Consider the following 20,317-nt stretch of genomic DNA (forward strand, 5'->3'; position numbering starts at 1 on the left):
AGGGCCAAAACAATCCTGAAGAGAAATTATCACGTGGTAGGACTTCCTCTGTCTGATTCCCAGATCAAGTAAATAACCTAAGTAATGGGGACAGAGTGGTATGGGTGTAGGGATAGGCATGTAGATCAATGGAACAGAATAGAGCCTTGAGACCCAGAGTCACATGTATACGGGGTGCTTGATTTTTGACAAAGGTGACAAAGGAGCCCTGGGAGAAAGGAAAATCTTTTGAATAATTGGAGGTTGAGCAACTGGATATCCATATGGAAAAAAATGGCCTCTCCTTTGCACCACATGCAAAAGTTAATTCGATATGGACCACAGACCTAAGCATGAAAGCTGAAACTGTAAAGCTTCTAGATGAAAAGATAGGAGAAAAATCTTTACGACCTTTGCGGTAGGCAAAGATTTTTTAAAACATGACGCAAAAAATACTAACCATAAAAAAACCATAAAGGGCGGGCCATGGTGGCTCAGCAGGCAAGAATGCTTGCCTGCCATGCCAGAGGACCTGGGTTCGTTTCCCGGTGCCTGCCCATGTAAAAAAACAAAAACAAAAACAAAACCAAAAAAAAACCATAAGTAGAATTTCCCATCATCCTTAGACATCACTAATGAAAGAAAAAATAGACATCATTAAGGAAGTGAAAAGGAATGCCATGAGTGGGAGAATATACTCATCCCCCCAACCCATATACAGACAAAGAATTAGTATCTAGCTATTTAAAGAACTTTTACAAATCAATCCACCCAATTTATAAAATGGACTGACTTTCAAAGTTAGATTTTCTCCAGATAGCTGATAAGCACATGAAAAGGTGCCTGGCATCACTACACATCAAGGAAATGCAAAATAATAAGTCAGGCAGATATCCCTACACCCATTTAAAAGAGTGACAATACCAGGTGCTCTGAGGATGTGGCACAGCTGGAACTCTCATATGTTGTTGGGGGCATCAAATGGTACAGCCACTTTGAAACGCTCATTGGCAGTTCTCATAAAACTAAACATACACCTAACCCATGACCCAGCCGTTCCACTCCTATGTACACCCCAGAGAGAAATGTCCACAAAAAAGAGTTGTGTACAAATGCACATAACAACTTTATTCATGTTTGAGTTGGGAAACAACCAAAATGTCCATCAACAGAAAGATAAACTGTGATATAAACTGTGGTGTATTCAATCAAAAATTACACAGCAATAAAAAATACTGATATATGTAACCACGTGGATAACTCTCAAAAACCTTATGTGGAGTGAAGGATGCCAGACAGAGAGTACGTGCTGTTTCAATATGATGTTAAAGAATAACCTATGGTGACAGATTCTGAATATAGTTGCTCACCGCGTTTGAGGGGTATTGATGGGAAAAAGGTGTGAGAAGCTTTCTAGAGTGCTGGAAATGCTCTACCTTTGACCATAAGCTGTACATTTGAGATAGATGCATTTTGCTGTATGGAAATTATACGTCATTTAATAAGGAGAAAGGCAAAAACTGAAAGTACAGATTATGTAGAAAAATTTAAGGAGAACACTTACACACAACCCTAATGGATATGGCTAAAGGTATACTCAGAGGGCAACTTATAGTCATTAATAGATTTTGAGTATTTCAAACAATGATTGGAAATAAATGAATCGGTGTATTTAATTCAAGAAACGACTCAACCAACTATGAAATAAGTCAAACTGTGGGATTAAAGAAGAAAGTTGAAATTTAAGAGGTAGAAAATGAGTAAAAGGAATAAAATAAAATGCAAAACCAGAATAAGGAAATTCGGTGCGAAGTGGCGGGTGGTGGTGGTTCATTCATTCATTTAATCACAACGAAAACTACCGGTGGTCACGGATACCTTCAAGACGCTGTCTTGCAACGTGGCTGCGGCGAGCCGGCTTCAGAGTTGTGACTGCGGCCGCGGATCCAGCAGGTAGCAGGTGCCTGGCCATTCACAAGCTCCGGCTCGTCCCTGGCGCGCGGTGTCACCTGCAGGCCAGGTACGCTCTCCGCCTTGGAGGTGAAGTACTCCCAGGCTGCCTGCTCGGAGGAAGCTGTGAATTCAGGTCTCCCCAGGTCGGGAGGGCCGGGAAGGGGCTGCGGAGGGCGCGCCAGGTCGGCGGGGCGCGCGGGTCCGGGGCGGCGGGCGGCGCCGTTGGGACCGCGTCCAGCGGCAGGTGCGGCCGCGCGCAGCGCCCCCTGGGCCGGGGTGGCGGCGGGGGCGCGCGGCGCGGGCCCGAGGCGGCAGCGGGGCCGCGCGCGCAGCGAGGCCTGCGCGTTTTGGTTGCGGGAGCCATGCGGCGGGCGAGGAGCAGCGGCGCAGCCCAGACGCGCGGTCAGAAACGGCCTCGGGCCCCGGCGGGCGCCGCCTCGGGATCCGGCGCCCGCCGCGCACGACGGGCCGCGGGCCAGGCCGGGGGCGGGAGCCGGGCGGCGGGGCGGCAGCCGTCGGCCAAGCGGCGGCCTAAGCTCCCGCCGCCGCGGGCCCAGGAGGCGGGCGCCGGGGAACCGCCGCCGCCGGAGCGGGAGCCCGCGCCGTTCCCGCCGCCGCCGCCGCCGCCGACCCCCGCGACCCCGACGTCCCCGGCGGCCGCGCTGGACCTGGGCGAGCAGCGCGAGCGCTGGGAGGCGTTTCAGAAACGCCAGAGGCTCAACTTCGAGGGTGCCGCCAAGCTGCTGCTGGACACCTTGTGAGCGCGGGGGCGCGGGGCCGGGGGCGCGCCTCATCCCGCCGGCTGCGCGGCCGGGCGCCGGAATCGGGGTGCCCCCTGAAGGGGTGGGGGGCCGCTGCCCGGGAGCCCGCGCGGCCGTCCGGGGGACGGAGAGCTTTTCCCGCGGCCCGCACAATGGCCTGGCGCGCCAAGGGACGACGACTGAGGGGCGATGGGAGGGGGCTTCCCACAGAAAAGAGGGTTCCCCCCCCGCGGCTTCCCTGGTTCCCGCATCTCTTTTTCTGCTAGCCCGGTTTTGGGGTGCGGGTAGGGTTGAGAAAGGCCCGGAGAGCTTTGTGGTACCGGGCAGAGGAGCCCCACGGTGGCCGGGGCCGCTGCCTGCGCGGGACGGGGGCGGGGGCGGCGCTCCCGAGGGAAACCGCGGGTGGGGGGCCTTTGTGGGCGCCCTCCTTCCCGCGCCCCCAGCCCGGGGAGGGTCTCGGGGAATCTCCATCGCAGTGGAGACGAGCCGTTGGCTGTGCTCGGGCAGGGACGGCCTCGCCGCCTCCAGATGTGCCCGTGTGTGCGTCCCCGCTCCGTGGAACCGATGTGCCGCGCGGGCACGTCCTGGCAGCGCTGCATGGTTCATCTCCGGTGTCGATTATTTTGTGAATTCAAAAGCACAGTCAGAAGACCGAGGGGGGCACACGCATAAAAAAGCGAGAACCCTTGCGTAACTGCCTGAGAATCACTCCCCCTCTTGCCCAAAAATGTTCCTTTTTGTTTGTTTCCAGAAGAAATTCTCTTAGGACGCGTGTGTTCCGAGATGGAATATGTGGTTTTCCTCGTGCTTAACTTTTTTTGCATTATCATCTTGGACTGGATGTTTTTTATGCTTTTTGCCCCGTAAACGTTTCTTGAGCACCTGTGCCAGCTCCTGCTGGGTATATGGATATAGAGAGCCTCAGAAATGGAAATCTCAAATGTAATGTAGATTTTTTTTACTCTAAAATAGAAAGGTGGGCAGAAAAAGGCGGAAAAAAAAAATGTTGCCGTAAAAGGTGAGATGTTTTTCACCTAACGGATTGGCATGGGTTTGTACTTTTAGTAAAAGAAAAATAACCAAACCCACTAAGTTAACTTATATGCAAAAAAAGTTTGTACACCACAGTTATCATTTTTTTGTTGTTGAAATGTTAACATGCAGAAAAACGTCTGAAAGAGTAGAAAGCAAATGTGGGTCCTTCTCAGTGTTAGAGTTTTGGGAGACTTTCACTTTTGATATTATCTCATTTGTTAGATAATTTGTCACATTTAAATTTTTCCCACCAAAAAAAAAAAGCATTATTTGTATAGGTGGGGAGTTTTCACTTAAAGTACGTAAAATGAATTGATTCAGCTTATAAAGAAAACATGAAAAAGCATTCAGTCCTAATCAAATGAATGCAAAGCAAACTACAGTGAGCTATTTTTTGGGTAGGTATTGCTTGAGAAGATACAGTGAGATGTTTTCTCATTCCTTTCTGATAAGAGTGTTTATCCCTCTTGAAACACCATTTGATGATATTTATCCAATCTTAGTGCTCAGTTTGGAGTCTGGCTTGTTTATACTAAGTTGAAGGAGGGTCAGAATTGTGGGCACAGCGTAAATGCACAGCTGTGTAGAAAGTCAGGTCTGTGAAAAGTACTGGAGGGGAAGGTATTGTAAGAGCCTTTGTTACTTTCTCAGAAGGCTTTTGTGAACCACCAGACCAGGTCAGGTCACCCCGTCTTTTTTTTTTTTTCCCATAGCAGCCTCTCCCACCTTTATCGCAATCGTAGTTAAATATTACTGGGGCAATTTGAAGGCCGCTTACAGTTGGAGAAGGCTGAAACCCTGTCTGCTATACCTGGCTTAACTCGTTCTCTGTCCACTGCCCAGCTCATAGAAAATTATTTGTGTTTGACATATCAATGAAAAGGCATTAGGATCCTCCCCCCAGATATCTTCCAAATTTGGGGAATGTCTGATTTTGAAATTTAACCAAATTTGAGAAAAAGGGATGCTCCAGGGCAAAGAACGCACCAAATCCTTCCTTTTATAAAATCCCCAGCGTGTCCTTAAAAGCAGAAGCGCATCTGGCTGTCACTAGTGCAGGAAAGACTTTTGTCCTGTCTTCTTTCTTCCAAGCACAAAGGGAGAGAGTGGTGTGAGGGCTATACAATAAGTCAGACCTCGGCCTGACGGAGCCTCGGCCTGACTGCTCAGAAATGCTTATCTTTCTGGTTTTTGTTTCATTTAGCGAATACCAGGGCCTGGTCAAACACACAGGAGGCTGCCACTGCGGAGCCATCCGTTTTGAAGTATGGGCGTCCGCAGACTTGCATATTTTTGACTGCAAGTAAGTATTCTCTCCCTAGGATGAATGCAGAGGACTCGAAAGTTAAAAGGAATTACATCAAAATGGTCTGGGGAGTTGGGGTAGACAAGAAACAACACCAGTCACAGGTGATAATTGTTGGAGCCAGGTGGGACCTGAGGGCTCATTGTCCTTTTCTTTCTCCTTTCATGTGTGTGTGAAATTCTCAGTAATATGTTTTTCTTTCTTTCTTTTTCTTTTTTTCTGGGTGCATGGTCCGGGCATCGAAAGTGGGTCTCCCGCATAGAAGGCGAGCATTCTACCGCTGAAACACCCGTTCACCCCGTAATACATTTTCTTTAAAAAGATAGAGTCGGGGTCCAGAATAACTGACCCTGCCGTGTGTGTGTTAAATGGGGGGATGCCACAGCTTGCTCCTGTAGCCCCATCTGACACGGAACAGAGTGCCCTCAGTTGGATACTGCTGATGGGTGGTGGCTGGGGGAGGTGGGTCAGTCTGGGCGTGAAGGAGAAGTCTTAGGTGGAATGTTCCCTGGCAGAGCTGGAGGTACAGGAAGGGAATCGTGCAGCCCTGGGCGCAGCAGGTACTTCAGGCACCCACTCTGTTCATCCACATGGACCCGCGGAGGGCCTGCTTCTCAGTGCCTGCCCAGCCTCGGGACCGAACAGGGACCACACCCCCTGACTTCTGGACCAGCTGTTGGCATTGAATTAATCATTCAACAGTATCTGGTCCTTTCTCCCCCATGTGGCACCTGCATGCTATATAAACAGTAAATAAGCTGATGCCATAGAGAACTCAAATGCGAATGTCCAGGCTACCATCCGTAGACTCCAGATCAGGGAAGAAACCCCTGAAATAATTTGCTTGAAGAATCTATATGAAACTAGGTTTTTTTTTTAAACTACGGACTGAGAGGAAGGGACTGAGATTTAATTTCAAAGAAGGTAATTCTGAGGACCTGTTCTACTTGGAGCTGGGTTTCTGTGACGTGGAGATGAGGAAAGGGAAGCTTGAGCATCCTTTGTCCATTTTTAGTGAGGCTCTCTAGGGGGTGTGAGAGTGTGATAGTGTCTGAAGTTTGTTTCCCAGGCGTCTCCAATGCACAGCGCTTTGCTCCCCTTCTCGGTGATGAGCCGGGGGGTGGGCCGTGGGCACGTGCTCATGGGCCTCTGCTTTCCCTGGGGCTGCCTGGCTCCACTGCAGGCCTGCTGGGGGGCTGCTGGCCTGGGGGCATGCAGAGCAGAAGGGCCAGGTGACCAGTCCATCTGCTGAAGGGGACTTCCCCTCGGGGTCAGCTCTGGTCCCCTGGGGCATGCACGAAGTGCAGATGGCTGTTCACAATCTGGGATTTTTCTCTGTCTTTCTATAGCTGCAGCATCTGCAAGAAGAAGCAGAATAGACATTTCATTGTCCCAGCTTCTCGCTTTAAGCTCTTGAAGGTTAGTGCTTAAGGGCAGGCTTAGGAGGTACAGAACCATTGGGGAGGGTTCCCAGCCGGCACCCCATCTTAAACGGGGTTTCATGTTCGTTTATTTTAAAAGGTTATGTTATTTTTCCCGTCTATTTTATGGTTTACCCATTTGATGTTATTGTGGAAACATTTTCAAATCATAAACAAAAAAACAAAATCACTTGAGTAATGAATAAATCAATCGCTAAAGAATAAATGGAATCACCTAAATCTCATCAAATAGGTTAACACCTCTGTTAATGTTTTTTTGGGGGGTATGCTGTATGGCAGGGTCACATTTCACTCTTTTTCCATGTGAGTATCCCATTATTACAGCGCCATTTTTGTTTCTTTTTTCTTTTGTTTGCTTGTTTGTTTTTTTGGAAAGTGCATGGGCTGGGAATTGAATCCGGGTCTCTTGCATGGCAGGTGAGGATTCTACCACTAACCCACGCTTGTGCGTGCACACACACACACACACACACACACACACACACACACACAGCCCTGTTAACATTTTGATGTGTGTCTTGCTAGGTTATTTTGTATACAGATCCACACATGTCAAGATACTGTATATATTTTTATCAAAGTAGGATTTTACTATTCTTTCTATTTTATAACCTACTTTTATCATTTCCCAATGGAAAAAACTTACATAGCTTTTAAAATTTTTAACTTTAATATTATTATTCTGGGGAGTTTTTGTACTTGACACAAGGTACAAAAGTTTACATACATTGAAAAGACCTCTCTGTGCCGTCAACTTTCCTGCCCCACACCCAGTTTCCTTGCTTCCTTACCCCGCCATTCCCGAATTTGCAGCCTGCTTTGTCATGAATGCACCATAAACAATTTCTTGTGTTTGGACTTCTAGACTGATCCAGTTTTTCTTTGATTGTAAATAGCATTGTGATGAACCTCCCACATAATTATTTTTGACAATTTAGAAATTTCCTTAGAATCCATTTTCTTAAAAATAAAACCTCCAGCTCAAAGAATATATATCTTTTAAAAACTCTGTGGCCTGTGGTTATTGATATGGGTAGTGGGGGGTCTGACGCCCCCCTGCCCCCCTTTCCTGAGCCAGGTGTAGTGATACCTTTCCGTATCTATTTCCTTTACGAGACTCTGAATGCCCTCCAGGCAAGTACCCCCCTTTTCCTGTCTGCCTCAGGCCTTGGCGCTGAGCGGGCCCTGGGTGAACGGAGGGAAGGGAAGACTGGCTCTGCGAATGCCGGCCTACCTCCTGTTCTTTCTGAGTTAGTGAGATTTAATCCCAAATGCTTGGGGCCAGTTCCTCTCCCTTTCTCAGTCCGCCCCTCCCTCCTGGCACCTGCCCACTGATTGCCCGGACGGGGACCATCCACCTGTCCCTTGTCTTGCCCAGGACCCCGAAAGAGAGTCGGGGCGCTGTCCTCCGTGTCTCCTGGTTGTGGCCTGTTCAGCTTTGCACCTGAGCACTGGGGCAGACCTTTCCTGCCCACAGCACCCGCTGTGGTCCTGGGCTCTTCTGTCTCTAGACTGAATCTTACTGCTTTTTTTTTTCCTCCTGGGGGAAAATGTGCCAGTAAGCACAAAATGTGCTTACTGGCACATTTTCCTGGTACCATCGAGCATTATCCTCAATCTAAAGGAGCATTTTTCTGCTGGTTTGTGCATGCGTTTTTCTGGTAGTGGTTCTTTTTTAAAAAACATTTAATTTTGAAATAATTTCACTTGTCGTACTGTTGCAAAAATAATGCAAACCCCATGCCAAGAATGCCACCATACCCCCCACCAAGATACATTAACATTTTGCCACCTTTGGCATGTCAGTCTGTCTGTCTTTCATCTATATATATATCTCTATTAACTGATCTATTTTCTGAACATTTGAGACCAGGATGCGTGCATCATACTTCTTAAACCCATAATACTTCTATGTATATTTCCTACAAACAAGGATATTTACTCACTTAACCATCTTAAATGCAGTTGTCAAGTTCAAGAACTTTAACATTGACAAAAAGCTTACAGTTTATAGTCCAGTTTTTTATTTGGTCACAATAACGCCCTTTTTTTGGCAGGGGGAGGTGGTGTGCTTGGGCCGGGAATTGAACCCTGGTTTCCTGCATGGCAGGCGAGCATTATACTACTGAACCACCTGTGCATCCCAGTGATGTCCTTTTGAGCCCTTTCTCCTCCATTCTTAAATTCCACACAGTATCATATATTGCATTTAATTGTCATTATCTGTATAGTTTTCATTCTTTCCTTTTTTTCAAATTGTGGAGATATATATAAGGCATAACTGTTCCCATCCTAACCCCTCCCAGGTACACCATTCGGTGGACTCATCACATTCAGTGTTGCGGTGCCCCCTCCAGCCACCCATTACCAGAACTTTCCCTTCACCGTCCTCATTTTCCCTTAACTCCCCATTGCCCCTGTCCCGCCTCTTGCAACGCGTACTTTCTCTCTCTGGGAGCTTGCACATTCTCTGATATTTTCTTTGGTTACCATGGGGCTTTAATTTAACACCTCCTTTGCTTTGATACCAACACAACTTCAGTAGTGTACACACTCTGTTCCCCTGCCCACTTTGTCCCCCACCTTTTGGTAGCTTTTGTCACAAATTACACATTTGTATATATAATGAGTCCCAAACTGTTGATTTATCATTACATTTTAGGTAGGTAATTGCCTTTTAGATCCTGTAGAAAGTGAAAAATGGGGTTACAGATCAAAAATATAATAATGCTTAACTGTTATCTTTACCAGAGGTCCTCAGTTCTTCGTGCGGCTTTGCTGCGTGATTAGTGTCCTTTCCATTCTAGCTGCTGAGCTCTCTTTAGCATTTTTTGTAGGGCTGGTCCAGTGGTGAAGCCCCTCAGCTTTTGTTTATCTGGGAATGTCTTAATTCCTCTTTCTTTTTTGAAACACAGTTTTGCCTTGATACAGAATTCTTGGGTGACATTTTTTTAAAAATTTTTATTTTAGTGACATGCAACATAAAATGTCCCCCTTTAACTGCATTCAAGTATTTGATTCAGTGGTGTGGCGCCGTCACCATCGTCCATCACCACGCCTTTTCCATCACCCCCAACAAATTCTGTACCAATTAAACTTTGACCTCTGCTTCCCTAGCCCTTCCCAGCCTCCCAGCCTCTGGTAACCCGTATCCTAGAATTTGATTCTATGTATTTGCTTATTCTAGTTATTTCATATCAGTGAGATCATACAATTTCTGTCCTGTAGCGTCTGGCTTATTTCACTCCACATGTTGTCTTCAGGGTTCATCCATATTTTATGGATTAGAGCCTCACTCCTTTTCGTGGCTGAGTAATATTCCATTATATGTATATATGGCATTTTGCTTGTCCATTCATCTGTTGATGGACACTTGGGTTGCTTCCATCTTTTAGCAATTGTGAGTAATGCCGTTGTGAACATGGGTGTGCAAATATCTGTTCGAGTCCCTGCTTTCAGTTCTTTTGAGTATATACCTAGAAAGGGATTGCCAGGTATTATGGTAATTCTTGCTTAACTTTTGGAGGAAACACCAAACTGTTTTCTATAGTGGCTGTACCGTTTTCCATTACTACCGACAATGAGCAGGTGTTCTGTTTCTCCACAGCTTCTCCCACGCTTTCCAGTTTTCATTTCTTTAAATTGTAGCCTTTGTAGTGGTTGTGAGGTGGTGTCTCATTGTGGTCTTCATTTACATTTCCCTGATGGCTAATGATGTTGAGCATCTTTTCATGTGCTTTTGGCCATTCTTCTTTGGAGAAAGGTCTATTCAAGCCTTTTGATCATTTTTTGATTGGGTTGTCTTTTTTGTTAAGTTACAGGATTTCTTTATAGATTCTGGAAATTAAACCCTTACCAGATATGTGGGTTCCAAATATTTTCTCTAATTTTCTGTGGGGTGTCTTTGATGCATGAAAGTTTTTAATCTAATTTTTTTCTTTTGTTGCTTTTCAGGTCTAAGAAGGTGTTTCCCAGTGTTCTCTTGAAGAACTTTTATAGTCTTGTTCTTATATTTAGGTCTTTGATGTGTGTGAGATATAGGGGCCTCCCTTTATTCTTGTAGATATGGATACCCAGTTTTCCAGCATCATTCGTTGAAGAGATTGTTCTTTACCCATTGAGTGGACTTGGCACCCTTGTCAAAAATCAACTGGCCATAATTGTGAAGGTCTATTTTGGACTTTGAATTCAATTCCATTGGTCTGTATTTCCGTCCTTTTTTCCAATACCATGCTGTTTTCACCACTGTAGCTTTGTAATAAGTTTTAAAATCAGAAAATGTGAATCTTCCAACTTCATTCTTCTTCAGGATGGTTTGATGGTTTTGGCTGTTTGGCTCCCCTTACCCTCCAAATAAATTTGATAAATCAGTTTTTCCATTTCTGCGAAGAAGGCTATAGGGATTTTGATTGAGATTTTATTGACTCTGTAAATCCTTTGGAATAGAATTGACATCTTGACCATGTTTAGTCTTCCAGTTCATGAACATAGACTGTCTTTCCATTTATTTAGGTCATCTTTGGTTTCTTTTAGCTGTGTTTTATAGCTTTCTATGTTTTCTGTGTATAGGTCTTCTATGTCCTTGGTTAAATTTATTCCTAGATATTTGATTCTTATAGTTATAGTTGTAAACGGATTTTTTTCTTAATTTTTCCTCTTACTGTTCATTACTAGTATATAGAAATGCTACTGATTTTGAGTGTGGATCTTATACTGTGTCACTTTGCCAAATTCATTTATTAGCTTTGTTGTAGATTTTTAGGGAATTTCTCTCTATATAGGATCATGTCATCTGCAGATAGTGAAAGTTTTACTTCCTTTCTAATTTGGATGCCTTTTATTTCTTTTTCTTGCCTGATTGCCCTGGCTAGAACTTCCAGTACAATGTTGAGTAACAGTGGTGACAGTGGACATCCTTGTCATGTTTCTGATTTTAGAGGGGAAGCTTTCAGTCTTTCCCCAGTGAGGATGATGTTAGCTGTGGGTTTTTCATATATGCCCTTTGTCTTGTTGAGGAAGTTTCCTTCTACTCCTAGTTTTCTAAGTGTTGTTATCAAGAAAGTATGCTGGATTTTGTCATACTGCCTTTTCTGCATCAATTGAGATGATCATGTGTTTTTTTCCCCCTTTATTCATTAATTGAGTTTTAAAAATGCTGAACCACTTTTACATACCTGGGGTAAAACCCATTTGGTCATGGTGTGTAATTCTTTTAATATACTGTTGGACTTGGTTTGCTCATATTTTGTTGATATTTTTGCAGCTATATTCATAAGGGATATTGGTTTGTAATTTTCTTTTCTTTTGATATCTTTATTTGGCTTTGGTATTATAGAATAAGTTGGCCTCATAGAATGAGGTAGTAATGCAGTGTTCCTTTCTTTTTAGTTTTTTGGGAAAGTTTGAGCAGGATTGATGTTAATTCTTCTTGGAATGTTTGGTAGAATTCTTGGGTGGCAGGTTTTTGCTTTCAGCACTTCAAATGTCTTCCCACTGCCTTCTTGCCTCCATGGTTTCCAGTGAGAAATCAGCATTTAATTTTATTGAGGTTTCCTTTTATGTGCTGTGTTGCTTCTCTCTTGCAGCTTTCAGAATTCTCTTTTTATTTCTGGCCTTTAGCATTGAGATTCTAACATGGCACAGTTTGGGTCTGTTTGGTTTATCCTGTTTGGAGTGTGTTGAATGTCTCAGATGTGTATGTTTATGTCTTTCGTTAAATTTGGAAAGTTTGTAGCCATTATTTCTTTGTTGTTTCTGTCCCCTTGTGTTAATTTTTTTTACAAAAATGTTTTTATTGTGATAACATATAAACAATACAAAACTTACCATTTTGTGTTTGATTTTAAATTAAGTACAAAATGTATTCACTCAACAAGTATTTATGGGACAATTGGTGTGTGCCCTGTCCTTGCTGCTGGCAGACAGTGGTTAACACCTGCACAGGGCACGTGTTCTCTTGATGCGTCTGTTATTTGTGGGGGGTAGGGAGTTGTGGAGACAGGTAAATAAATTAGAAAAAAAATCCAATAATGTAAGTGCTCTATAGAGAATTATAGGGGGAGCTATGGTGGGGCATGGCTGGGTGGCTGCTTTAGATTGGCTGGGGGGTCTCTCCAGCGAATCTAAAGTTTAGCGCTGTGTGGTGGGTGATAGGTCGGACTAGGAAGGGGTATGGGCCTGAGAGCGGCCCAGCAGGTGGGAGGAACTGGACAGGGCCACTGTGGGTGGGATGGGGAGACCAGAAAAGAGACCGCATTTACCTCTGTGTGGGGATTAGCAGGGTAGTGGCGAGGCCTGTTGCAGCATTTTAAAAGATTGGCAGGAGGTGGGTATGGAGGCCCGAGATGACGGGACTCGGGTTCAGAGGGTTGTCTTGGAGGTGGAAAGACAGTAGGTATTCGGAAATATGGTTTAGATCCGAGGTTCTCAGAACTTCCAGCTGCTGGCAGCCCCCTGGAGGGCCCCTGAAAATGCAGATGGCCTGGGGCTATGCCCCTCTTTCGGAAGGGCCAGAATTGAGGCCCCAGAGTGTACCTTTCCACAAGTTCCCCAGTGGTGGTGAGGCTGCTGTCGCCCCAGCCCACCCTCTGAAAACCACTACTGTAGAGGCAGGGAGGGCGGACCACACATGGAAAGGATTGGTGAGAAGGAGGGAAAAGTGAGGGCTCAGTTGCATGTGAATTGTTGGGCCTGATGACCTAGTGGAACGGAGATGCTGGTCTTGGGAGGACAGTGCAGGGGGTGCTGGACTCGAGAGGACAGTTTGGAGGTGGGTGAAGGCACTTTGAGCATGCACAAAGAGGTGCGAGGTGGGCAGTCCCGTGCTGGGCAGCTGCGGCTGCAGGCCTGACCTGGGCATCACTGGCTTCTTCATCTTGCTCAGTTTCGTCGCTGGCTTCTTCATCTTGCTCAGTTTTGTCACTGGCTTCTTCATCTTGCTCAGTTTCGGGGTTGGTCAAGGTCAGCACCTGGGGGTGGGGGAGAGAGGCCTGAGAAGATGGCCCAGCGGGGAGGGAGGAGGAAGCAGGCGTGGCCTCAGGCAGATGTTCTGGGTGGAAGAAGTACCGTGGAGCGGTCAAGGGGGCCACAGAGGTGAGCTGTGGATTTGGCAGCGTGGCAGCTGGTGGTGCTGAGTTCTGATTGGGCAGGAAGGCGGAAGTTGTGATTAAAGAGACCGAGCACGTGGTAGAGTTGGGTGGTGACAGCCTGGGTGTGTGTGTCTGTCTGTCTGTCTGTCTTTCTGATGGGTGGATCACAGAATGGTGTGGTGGGTCCAGACAGGTAACTGAGTGGGTTGGGCCCTTGGCAGTTGCCTTTGCTGCATCTCTGTGGGGTGAGAAAGGCCCTAAGGGAACTCTTTCCCTCTGCGCTGGGAGGGCCTTTTCCTCTCTAGTGGCTTGGCTGGGGAAGGAGAATCAAAAGGTATGGAAGTAGTAAGAAATCTCCACCCCACACGGTCAGCCGCCCCACTTCCCTGCCTTGAGACAAAGCTGGTCTTGGCTAACTCTTCAGAGATAAGCGTACATATTCAAGCCTTACCTGTCATCACAGAACTCGAGGGGTGCTATACACACATTTTGCACCTGGCTTTTTTCACATAACTTTGTAACTTCGGAGATTGTTCCTTCTTAGTATTTGCAGAGCTGCCTCGTTCTTTTCAAAAGCAGCAGTGTCCCATGTGGCTTTAAGCCGTTGCTTACTGCTGGGCGTTTTTGTTTCCTGGTCTTGAGCCTTTCGAGCAGCACTGAGTCCGTGCGCATGTCCTTGGACGCACGGGGACTTGCCTCTGCAGGACATGTGTCTTCAGGCGGAACTGCTGCGGGAAGGCATCTCTCTATGTGAGAGTTTGGTAGCTAGGGGCTCATCTTACTGACCTTTATTCCCACGAATGACACCTGGCTGCTCATTTCTCCACAGGCTGCTCTGTGTTGGTTAGCCAACTTTTTGGTTTTTGCCCACCTGACAGTGGAGGGCATCTCACTGTGCTTTCTGAGCACAAACATCTCTTCCTAAGTTAAAGAATGATGGATTTTTTCCTTTTCTCTGAACTCTCATGCTTGTTCTTTGCCTGTTTTCCTCTTATGCATCACCTGTTAAGGAAAATTAGCCTGTTGTCCGTGATGTGTAGCAAATATTTCCCCCCTACTTTGTCCTTTGTAGAAGAATTCGGGTCCACGTTTTCTTGAGGCTGTGGGCAGTGACATTTGGGGCACTGGGGGGACTTGGGCATTGCCACACCTGGTGGCAGGGTGTGGTGCCATGGCTCAGGGGACGCCCACGGCTGTGCTGTCCTCTGTGCACCTGGAATGGAGAAGCCGTGAGCTGTTACACTCAAAATGGACATGTCTCTGGCAGCGCAGATGGGTCCTGGGTCTGAGAAGCTTCTAGTCTTTCATAGGAGATAAAACCCGAGAGCCCTACAAATAAATGGAGGGCGGTTCCCTGGTTTTAGTGCCCTGAAAAGATGAGTGGTTTTTTTTAATGACTTATAAAGAAATCGCTTTGGAAAGAGAAAACCTGCTTGTTTCCCCAGGGAGCGGAGAACATAACCACTTACACGTTCAATACGCACAAAGCGCAGCACACCTTCTGTAAGCGGTGCGGCGTCCAGAGCTTCTACACTCCCCGCTCCAACCCCGGCGGCTACGGTAGGTCCAGGGGTGGCCGTGGCACCCAGGGAGGGCCTCGAGAGGAGGCTGAGGGTGAAGACCCTGGAAGGGTGGGTGCTGAGGTGCACAGGCTGCCTGGGGCTTTGCAGGGCATTTCCCCTGTGTGTTCTGGAAGGAGGAGGCTCCTTGTGCAGAGTGCTGTGGATGGTGGGAGGGCTGCTTCAGTAACCAGCCAGGGCCTGACCCTCCTTGCTCCTTCTGCTTTTCCACTTCAGGGAGCTGAGGATGACAGAGTGTTGGGCAGGTAGGGAGAATGGGCCTGCAGGCTGGGGGAACAAAGGAGGCAAGTGAGGGGCAGCAAGAATGCCATTTTTAGAAAAGGGGGTTTGGTCAGGACACACGCAGGAGAGCCTGTGAATCCTCTTTCAGCTTGGGGCTGGAGAAAATGGAGCCACCACACCACCTGGGGTGGGTGTGCAGAGTGACCCCAGTGGCCGTGTGGGTGGAGCGGAAGTCAGTGTGGGAGGCGACCTGGGGAGGGGCTGCAGGAGGGAGCAGCTGCGGCAGCCCCTGCCCCATCCCCATCCCCACCCTGCTTCTGTAGTAGCCCCTGTTGGTTCCTCTCTTATCTGGCACCCAGGAGCCTTCCTGCCTGTGCAACAAGAGGGGCTTTGCAAAGTTTAAAATCCTGTACAAATGGGGAGATACTCGGGTCTTAGAAAGTTCAATCTCTAAACACAGGAAAGGGCCCGTGACCTCCTGAGGCTGTTGCTCGGGACCGCCCAGGTCGGGCCCGCTTCCATCTCGTGGCTCAGCTTGGGGTTGAGGGAGGCCTGGCCATAGCCACCGAGGCGTCCGGTCGCCCTCGCAGATGGAGGGTTTAGGCTGGAGGCTCTGGACTGGCCTAAAAAGTCCGAGAAGCTGTGAGGGATGAGGCATGGGCTGTGCGAGGCGGGGAGGGTGCCGGCCATACTCTTACCCGGGCCCTGGCTCTCGGGGCCCCCCTCCAGGAATCGCCCCCCACTGCCTGGACGAGGGCACCGTGCGGAGTGTGGTCACCGAGGAGTTCAACGGCAGCGACTGGGAGAAGGCCATGCGGGAGCACAAGGGCATCAAAGGCATGTCCAAGGAGTGAGCGCTGCGCCCCCCACCCCCCTCCCCGCTCCCAGTCTTGTCAGGCAGCTCTGTCCCTCCGCAGCCCAATTTTGATGTAGGCCTCCTTTCCTTCCCAACTTTTGTGTGATCTTTTAGAAAAAAAATAAATATTTTTAACATTTAAACAGTTCCTATGGTTCATCGTTTTCTTTGTACATCGAGTCTGCCTCTGGGGCCGGTCAGTCGATAGCAGATGCTTAGGAGCGCCCCGAAGAGGGCTGAGACAGGTGGACAGTTGTCAGAGGAGACAGGTGGACAGTTGTTAGAGGTGTGGCATCGCGAGTGACGGCTGCTGGGTGCGTGGTGACCATCGCTGAGCCCTCTGCGGTCGGGGTGGGGGTGGGCAAGGAAGACTTGGGGAAGGGTGTGATTTGAGTTTAGGGTGGTTGTTTTTTCCCTTAAACTTTTTACATTGCAATAATTTCAAACTTACAGGACAGTTGGAAATAAAACAAAACCCATATATAGAACACCACCTTCCCCTCTTCCTCCCAACCTCAGACCCCCCAGTTTTAACATTTTGCCGCATTTGCTGTATCATTCCATCCATCCATGCATCACCCTTTCACCCGTCCGTGTCTCCTGGTCTGCTCTCTGTCCATCCGCTTTCTAAATGCTTGAGTGTGGGTTGTATACGTCATGGTCCTTGAACACTTAATACTGCTGTGTGCATTTCCTAAGACTTGGATTTTCACTTATGTACCCACTAGACAATTATCAAGTTCAAGAACGTTAACGTGGCTATAAAGCTTTCAGTCTGTATTCCAACATCCTCATATTGAGTTTTAGTTGTAATGGAAGCAGGATTTGGAAAGCCAGAAGGGAGAAGTGACTGTAAACAGCCCAGTAGAACTGGAGGCTTGTGATGGGAAGAAGTTTAAGAAGAGTCCAGAGAGGGGTGCTGACGTCATACGGGACAGTCTCGCCTATCAGCTGGGGGTCAGCCTTTGCTCCCCAGGTGCTGGGGGGGCCCTGGATAGCTTTGAACAGGGTGAGTAAGGCCTGGTGTGTCTCCCAGCCCTTTTCTACGGGACTAACACTCCTAAAACATCCCCTCCATTACCAAATAGTGAGTATAAACATCATGGCCCATGTTTAATAAATATTTGCTCTTTGCTTTAGGAAGCGCAGTCGTGGAATGATGGGTGATAGACGCCAGACAAGGAAAAAGTGAAGAACAAGGAGAGGCAAGATGGTGAACTTCTCCGTTTGTCTGACCAGTGTTCTGTGCTGTCACCGCCACAGCCTCCAACATTAAGGTATCCTGAAAGTTTAAAAAAAATTTTTAAATTGCACAGGTAAGAGAGAAATAGATACAGCAAAAGCCCCCTGTACCTTTTCCATGTGTAGTATTATGTAGATATACACGATCTTCTCTGTCCTGTAACTGCTTATTGAAGAGTGCTTTGAAAATTATTGCTTTTTTCTTCCTTTGCTTAGTATGTATGCTGTATTATACAATAAAAAAAGACATACATGGTTTTATGCATCTTTTAAAAATATAAATGGCATCTAAGTATACCTTCTGTGCTGCATCTTACACATTTCATTTGATAACATCTTGATCTTTTCATGTCAGTACATATATCCTCATTATTAACTATTGCATAGAATTGCACAGTAAGGGTATAGTTTATTTCACCATTCTTTTTTTCATAGAAATTATGGTGGTTTCCAGTTTTTTCCTACTATAAATAATATTTTGGCAATGAGCATCCTTTCACATGCCTCTTTTTACCCATGTGTATTATTGGAGAGTATAGAAGTAAAATTGCTGGGTTGAAGGACATTCTTATTTTAAACATTGCAAATATGGCTAAGTTGTCTCCAGAAAGTTCACCAGCCCAGAACACCCATCAACTTCGTTTACTGGAGAGTGCCTGCACCCCACCAACCCCTGATGGTATCAGTCTTTTTCATGGTGACCAATCTGTTGGGCAAAAAATTTTCATTTCTTAAATTTCAATTTTTCTGAATACTTGCAAGATGGAGCATGTTTTTACAGATTTTGGCCACTTTTATTTCCTGTCTTGTGAGTTGTTTGAGCATGTCCTTTGTCCATTTTTCCTTTGAACTATTTGGTTTTTTTGTCATTCTAAAAATATTAGTAAATGTTTTGTATGCTGTTTTTTAAAAATTAATTTGTAGGAGTTCTTTTTTAAAAAAATTTTTTTATTGAGAAGTCCACACACATAAAGTCCAGACATGGTGTAAATCCATGGTTCACAGTATCATCACATAGTTGTGTATTCATCACCATGATCATTTTTAGAACATGTGCATCACTCCAGAAAAAGAAATTAAAAAAAAAACTCTTGCATCCCATACCCCTACCCCTCCCTCTCATTGATCTCTAGTATTGCAATCTACCCAATTTCTTTACCCTTTATCGCTCTATTATCTATTTATTTTTTATCCTTATTTTTTTATTCATCGGTCCATACCCTGGATAAAAGGGGCATCAGTCACAAGGTTTTCACAATCACACAGTCGCATTGTAAAAGCTATATAGTTATACAATCATCTTCAAGAATCAGGGCTACTGGAACACAACAGTTTCAGGTACTTCCCTCCAGCCGCTCCAGTACACCATAAACTTATTATTTTTTTTATTAATTAAAAAAAAATTACGGAAAGAAACACAAACATTCCCAATATGTAATCATTCCATTCTACATATATAATCAGTAATTCACAATATCATCACATAGCTGCAGATTCATCACCCTGATCATTTCTTAGAACATTTGCGTCAATTCAGAAAAAGAAACAAAGACAACAGAAAAATAAAACGAAAACAGAAAAAAAAAACCATACACACCATACCTCTTACTCCTCCCTTTCATTGATCACTAGTATTTCAAACTAAATTTATTTTAACATTTGTTCCCCCTATTATTTATTTTTATTCCATATGTTCTACTCGTCTGTTGACAAGGTAGATAAAAGGAGCAGCAGACACAAGGTTTTCACAATCACAGTCACACTGTGAAAGCTACACCATTATATAATCATCATCAAGAAACATGGCTACTGGAACACAGCTCTACATTTTCAGGCAGTTCCCTTCAGCCTCTCCGTTTCCTCTTAGATATTTCCTCAAGGTGATATCTACTTAATGCATAAGAATAACCTCCAGGATAACCTCTCGACTCTCTTTGGAATCTCTCAGCCATTGATACTTTGTCTCATTTCACTCTTCCCCCTTTTGGTCCAGAGGATTTTCTCAATCCCTTAGTGCTGAGTCTGAGTTCATTCTCGGATTTATGTCCCACGTTGCCAGGAAAGTCCACACCCCTGGGAGTCATGTCCCACGTAGACAGGGGGAGGGTGGTAAGTTTGCTTGTTGTGTTGGCTGGAGAGAGAGGCCACATCTGAGCAACAAAAGAGGTTCTCTTGGGGTGACTCTTAGGCCTAATTTTAAGTAGGCTTGACCTATCCTTTGTGGGGTTACGTTTCATATGAACAAACCCCAAGACTGGGGGCTCAGCCTATAGCTTTGGTTGTCCACACTGCTTGTGAGAATATCAAGAATTCAACTTGGGGAGGTTGAATTTTTCCCCATTCTCACCATTCCCGGAAGGGGACTTGCAAATACTTTTCCACTCACTGATCAAATCACTCTGGGATTCATTGGGGTATCACTCTGGACAAACCAACAAAATCTTATGTCTTACCCAAGGTTCCATGTACTTATGTTGTTCAACCAAGCTGTCTACATAAGTTATATTAGGAAATGCACTAGTCAAAATATAAATTTTGTACCAAATAAACATTTTTTGCTTTAGTCTCACACATAAGTTGAAATTTTAAAATATTGATTACCATTTATTTTCAGCACCCTGCAGTAATGACATTCCTTTGTTCTTCCTCATGCAAAAACATTTTTTAAATTTGTCCATTTAGTCACTGACATTATACATTCTAGGCAATCCTAGATTATACCATCTCAATCTTTGTCATCTTTCTTTCTGATTTCATTTGTGTCCCCAGTTCTCCTCCCTCTATCATTCTCACATTCAGCTTCATTCAGTGTTTTAACATAATTGTATTACAGTTAGGTAGCATTGTGCTGTC

The 20,317-nt window shown here is 45.8% G+C and overlaps 1 protein-coding gene across 1 annotated transcript; it reads left to right on the forward strand.

Moving 5' to 3' along the window:
• The first annotated feature begins 2,294 nt into the window (after window positions 1-2,294).
• Window positions 2,295-16,365, forward strand: CENPV (centromere protein V). Its single transcript, XM_077163971.1, has 5 exons — window positions 2,295-2,689; window positions 4,933-5,031; window positions 6,384-6,453; window positions 15,010-15,124; window positions 16,096-16,365. The coding sequence occupies exons 1-5, from the start codon at window positions 2,295-2,297 to the stop codon at window positions 16,218-16,220; spliced, it is 804 nt and encodes a 267-aa protein (XP_077020086.1). The 3' UTR covers window positions 16,221-16,365.
• Window positions 16,366-20,317: the final 3,952 nt, after the last annotated feature.

The sequence above is a fragment of the Tamandua tetradactyla genome, chromosome 6, assembly GCF_023851605.1.
Source record: "Tamandua tetradactyla isolate mTamTet1 chromosome 6, mTamTet1.pri, whole genome shotgun sequence".
In the NCBI taxonomy this organism is placed as follows: Eukaryota; Metazoa; Chordata; class Mammalia; order Pilosa; family Myrmecophagidae; genus Tamandua; species Tamandua tetradactyla.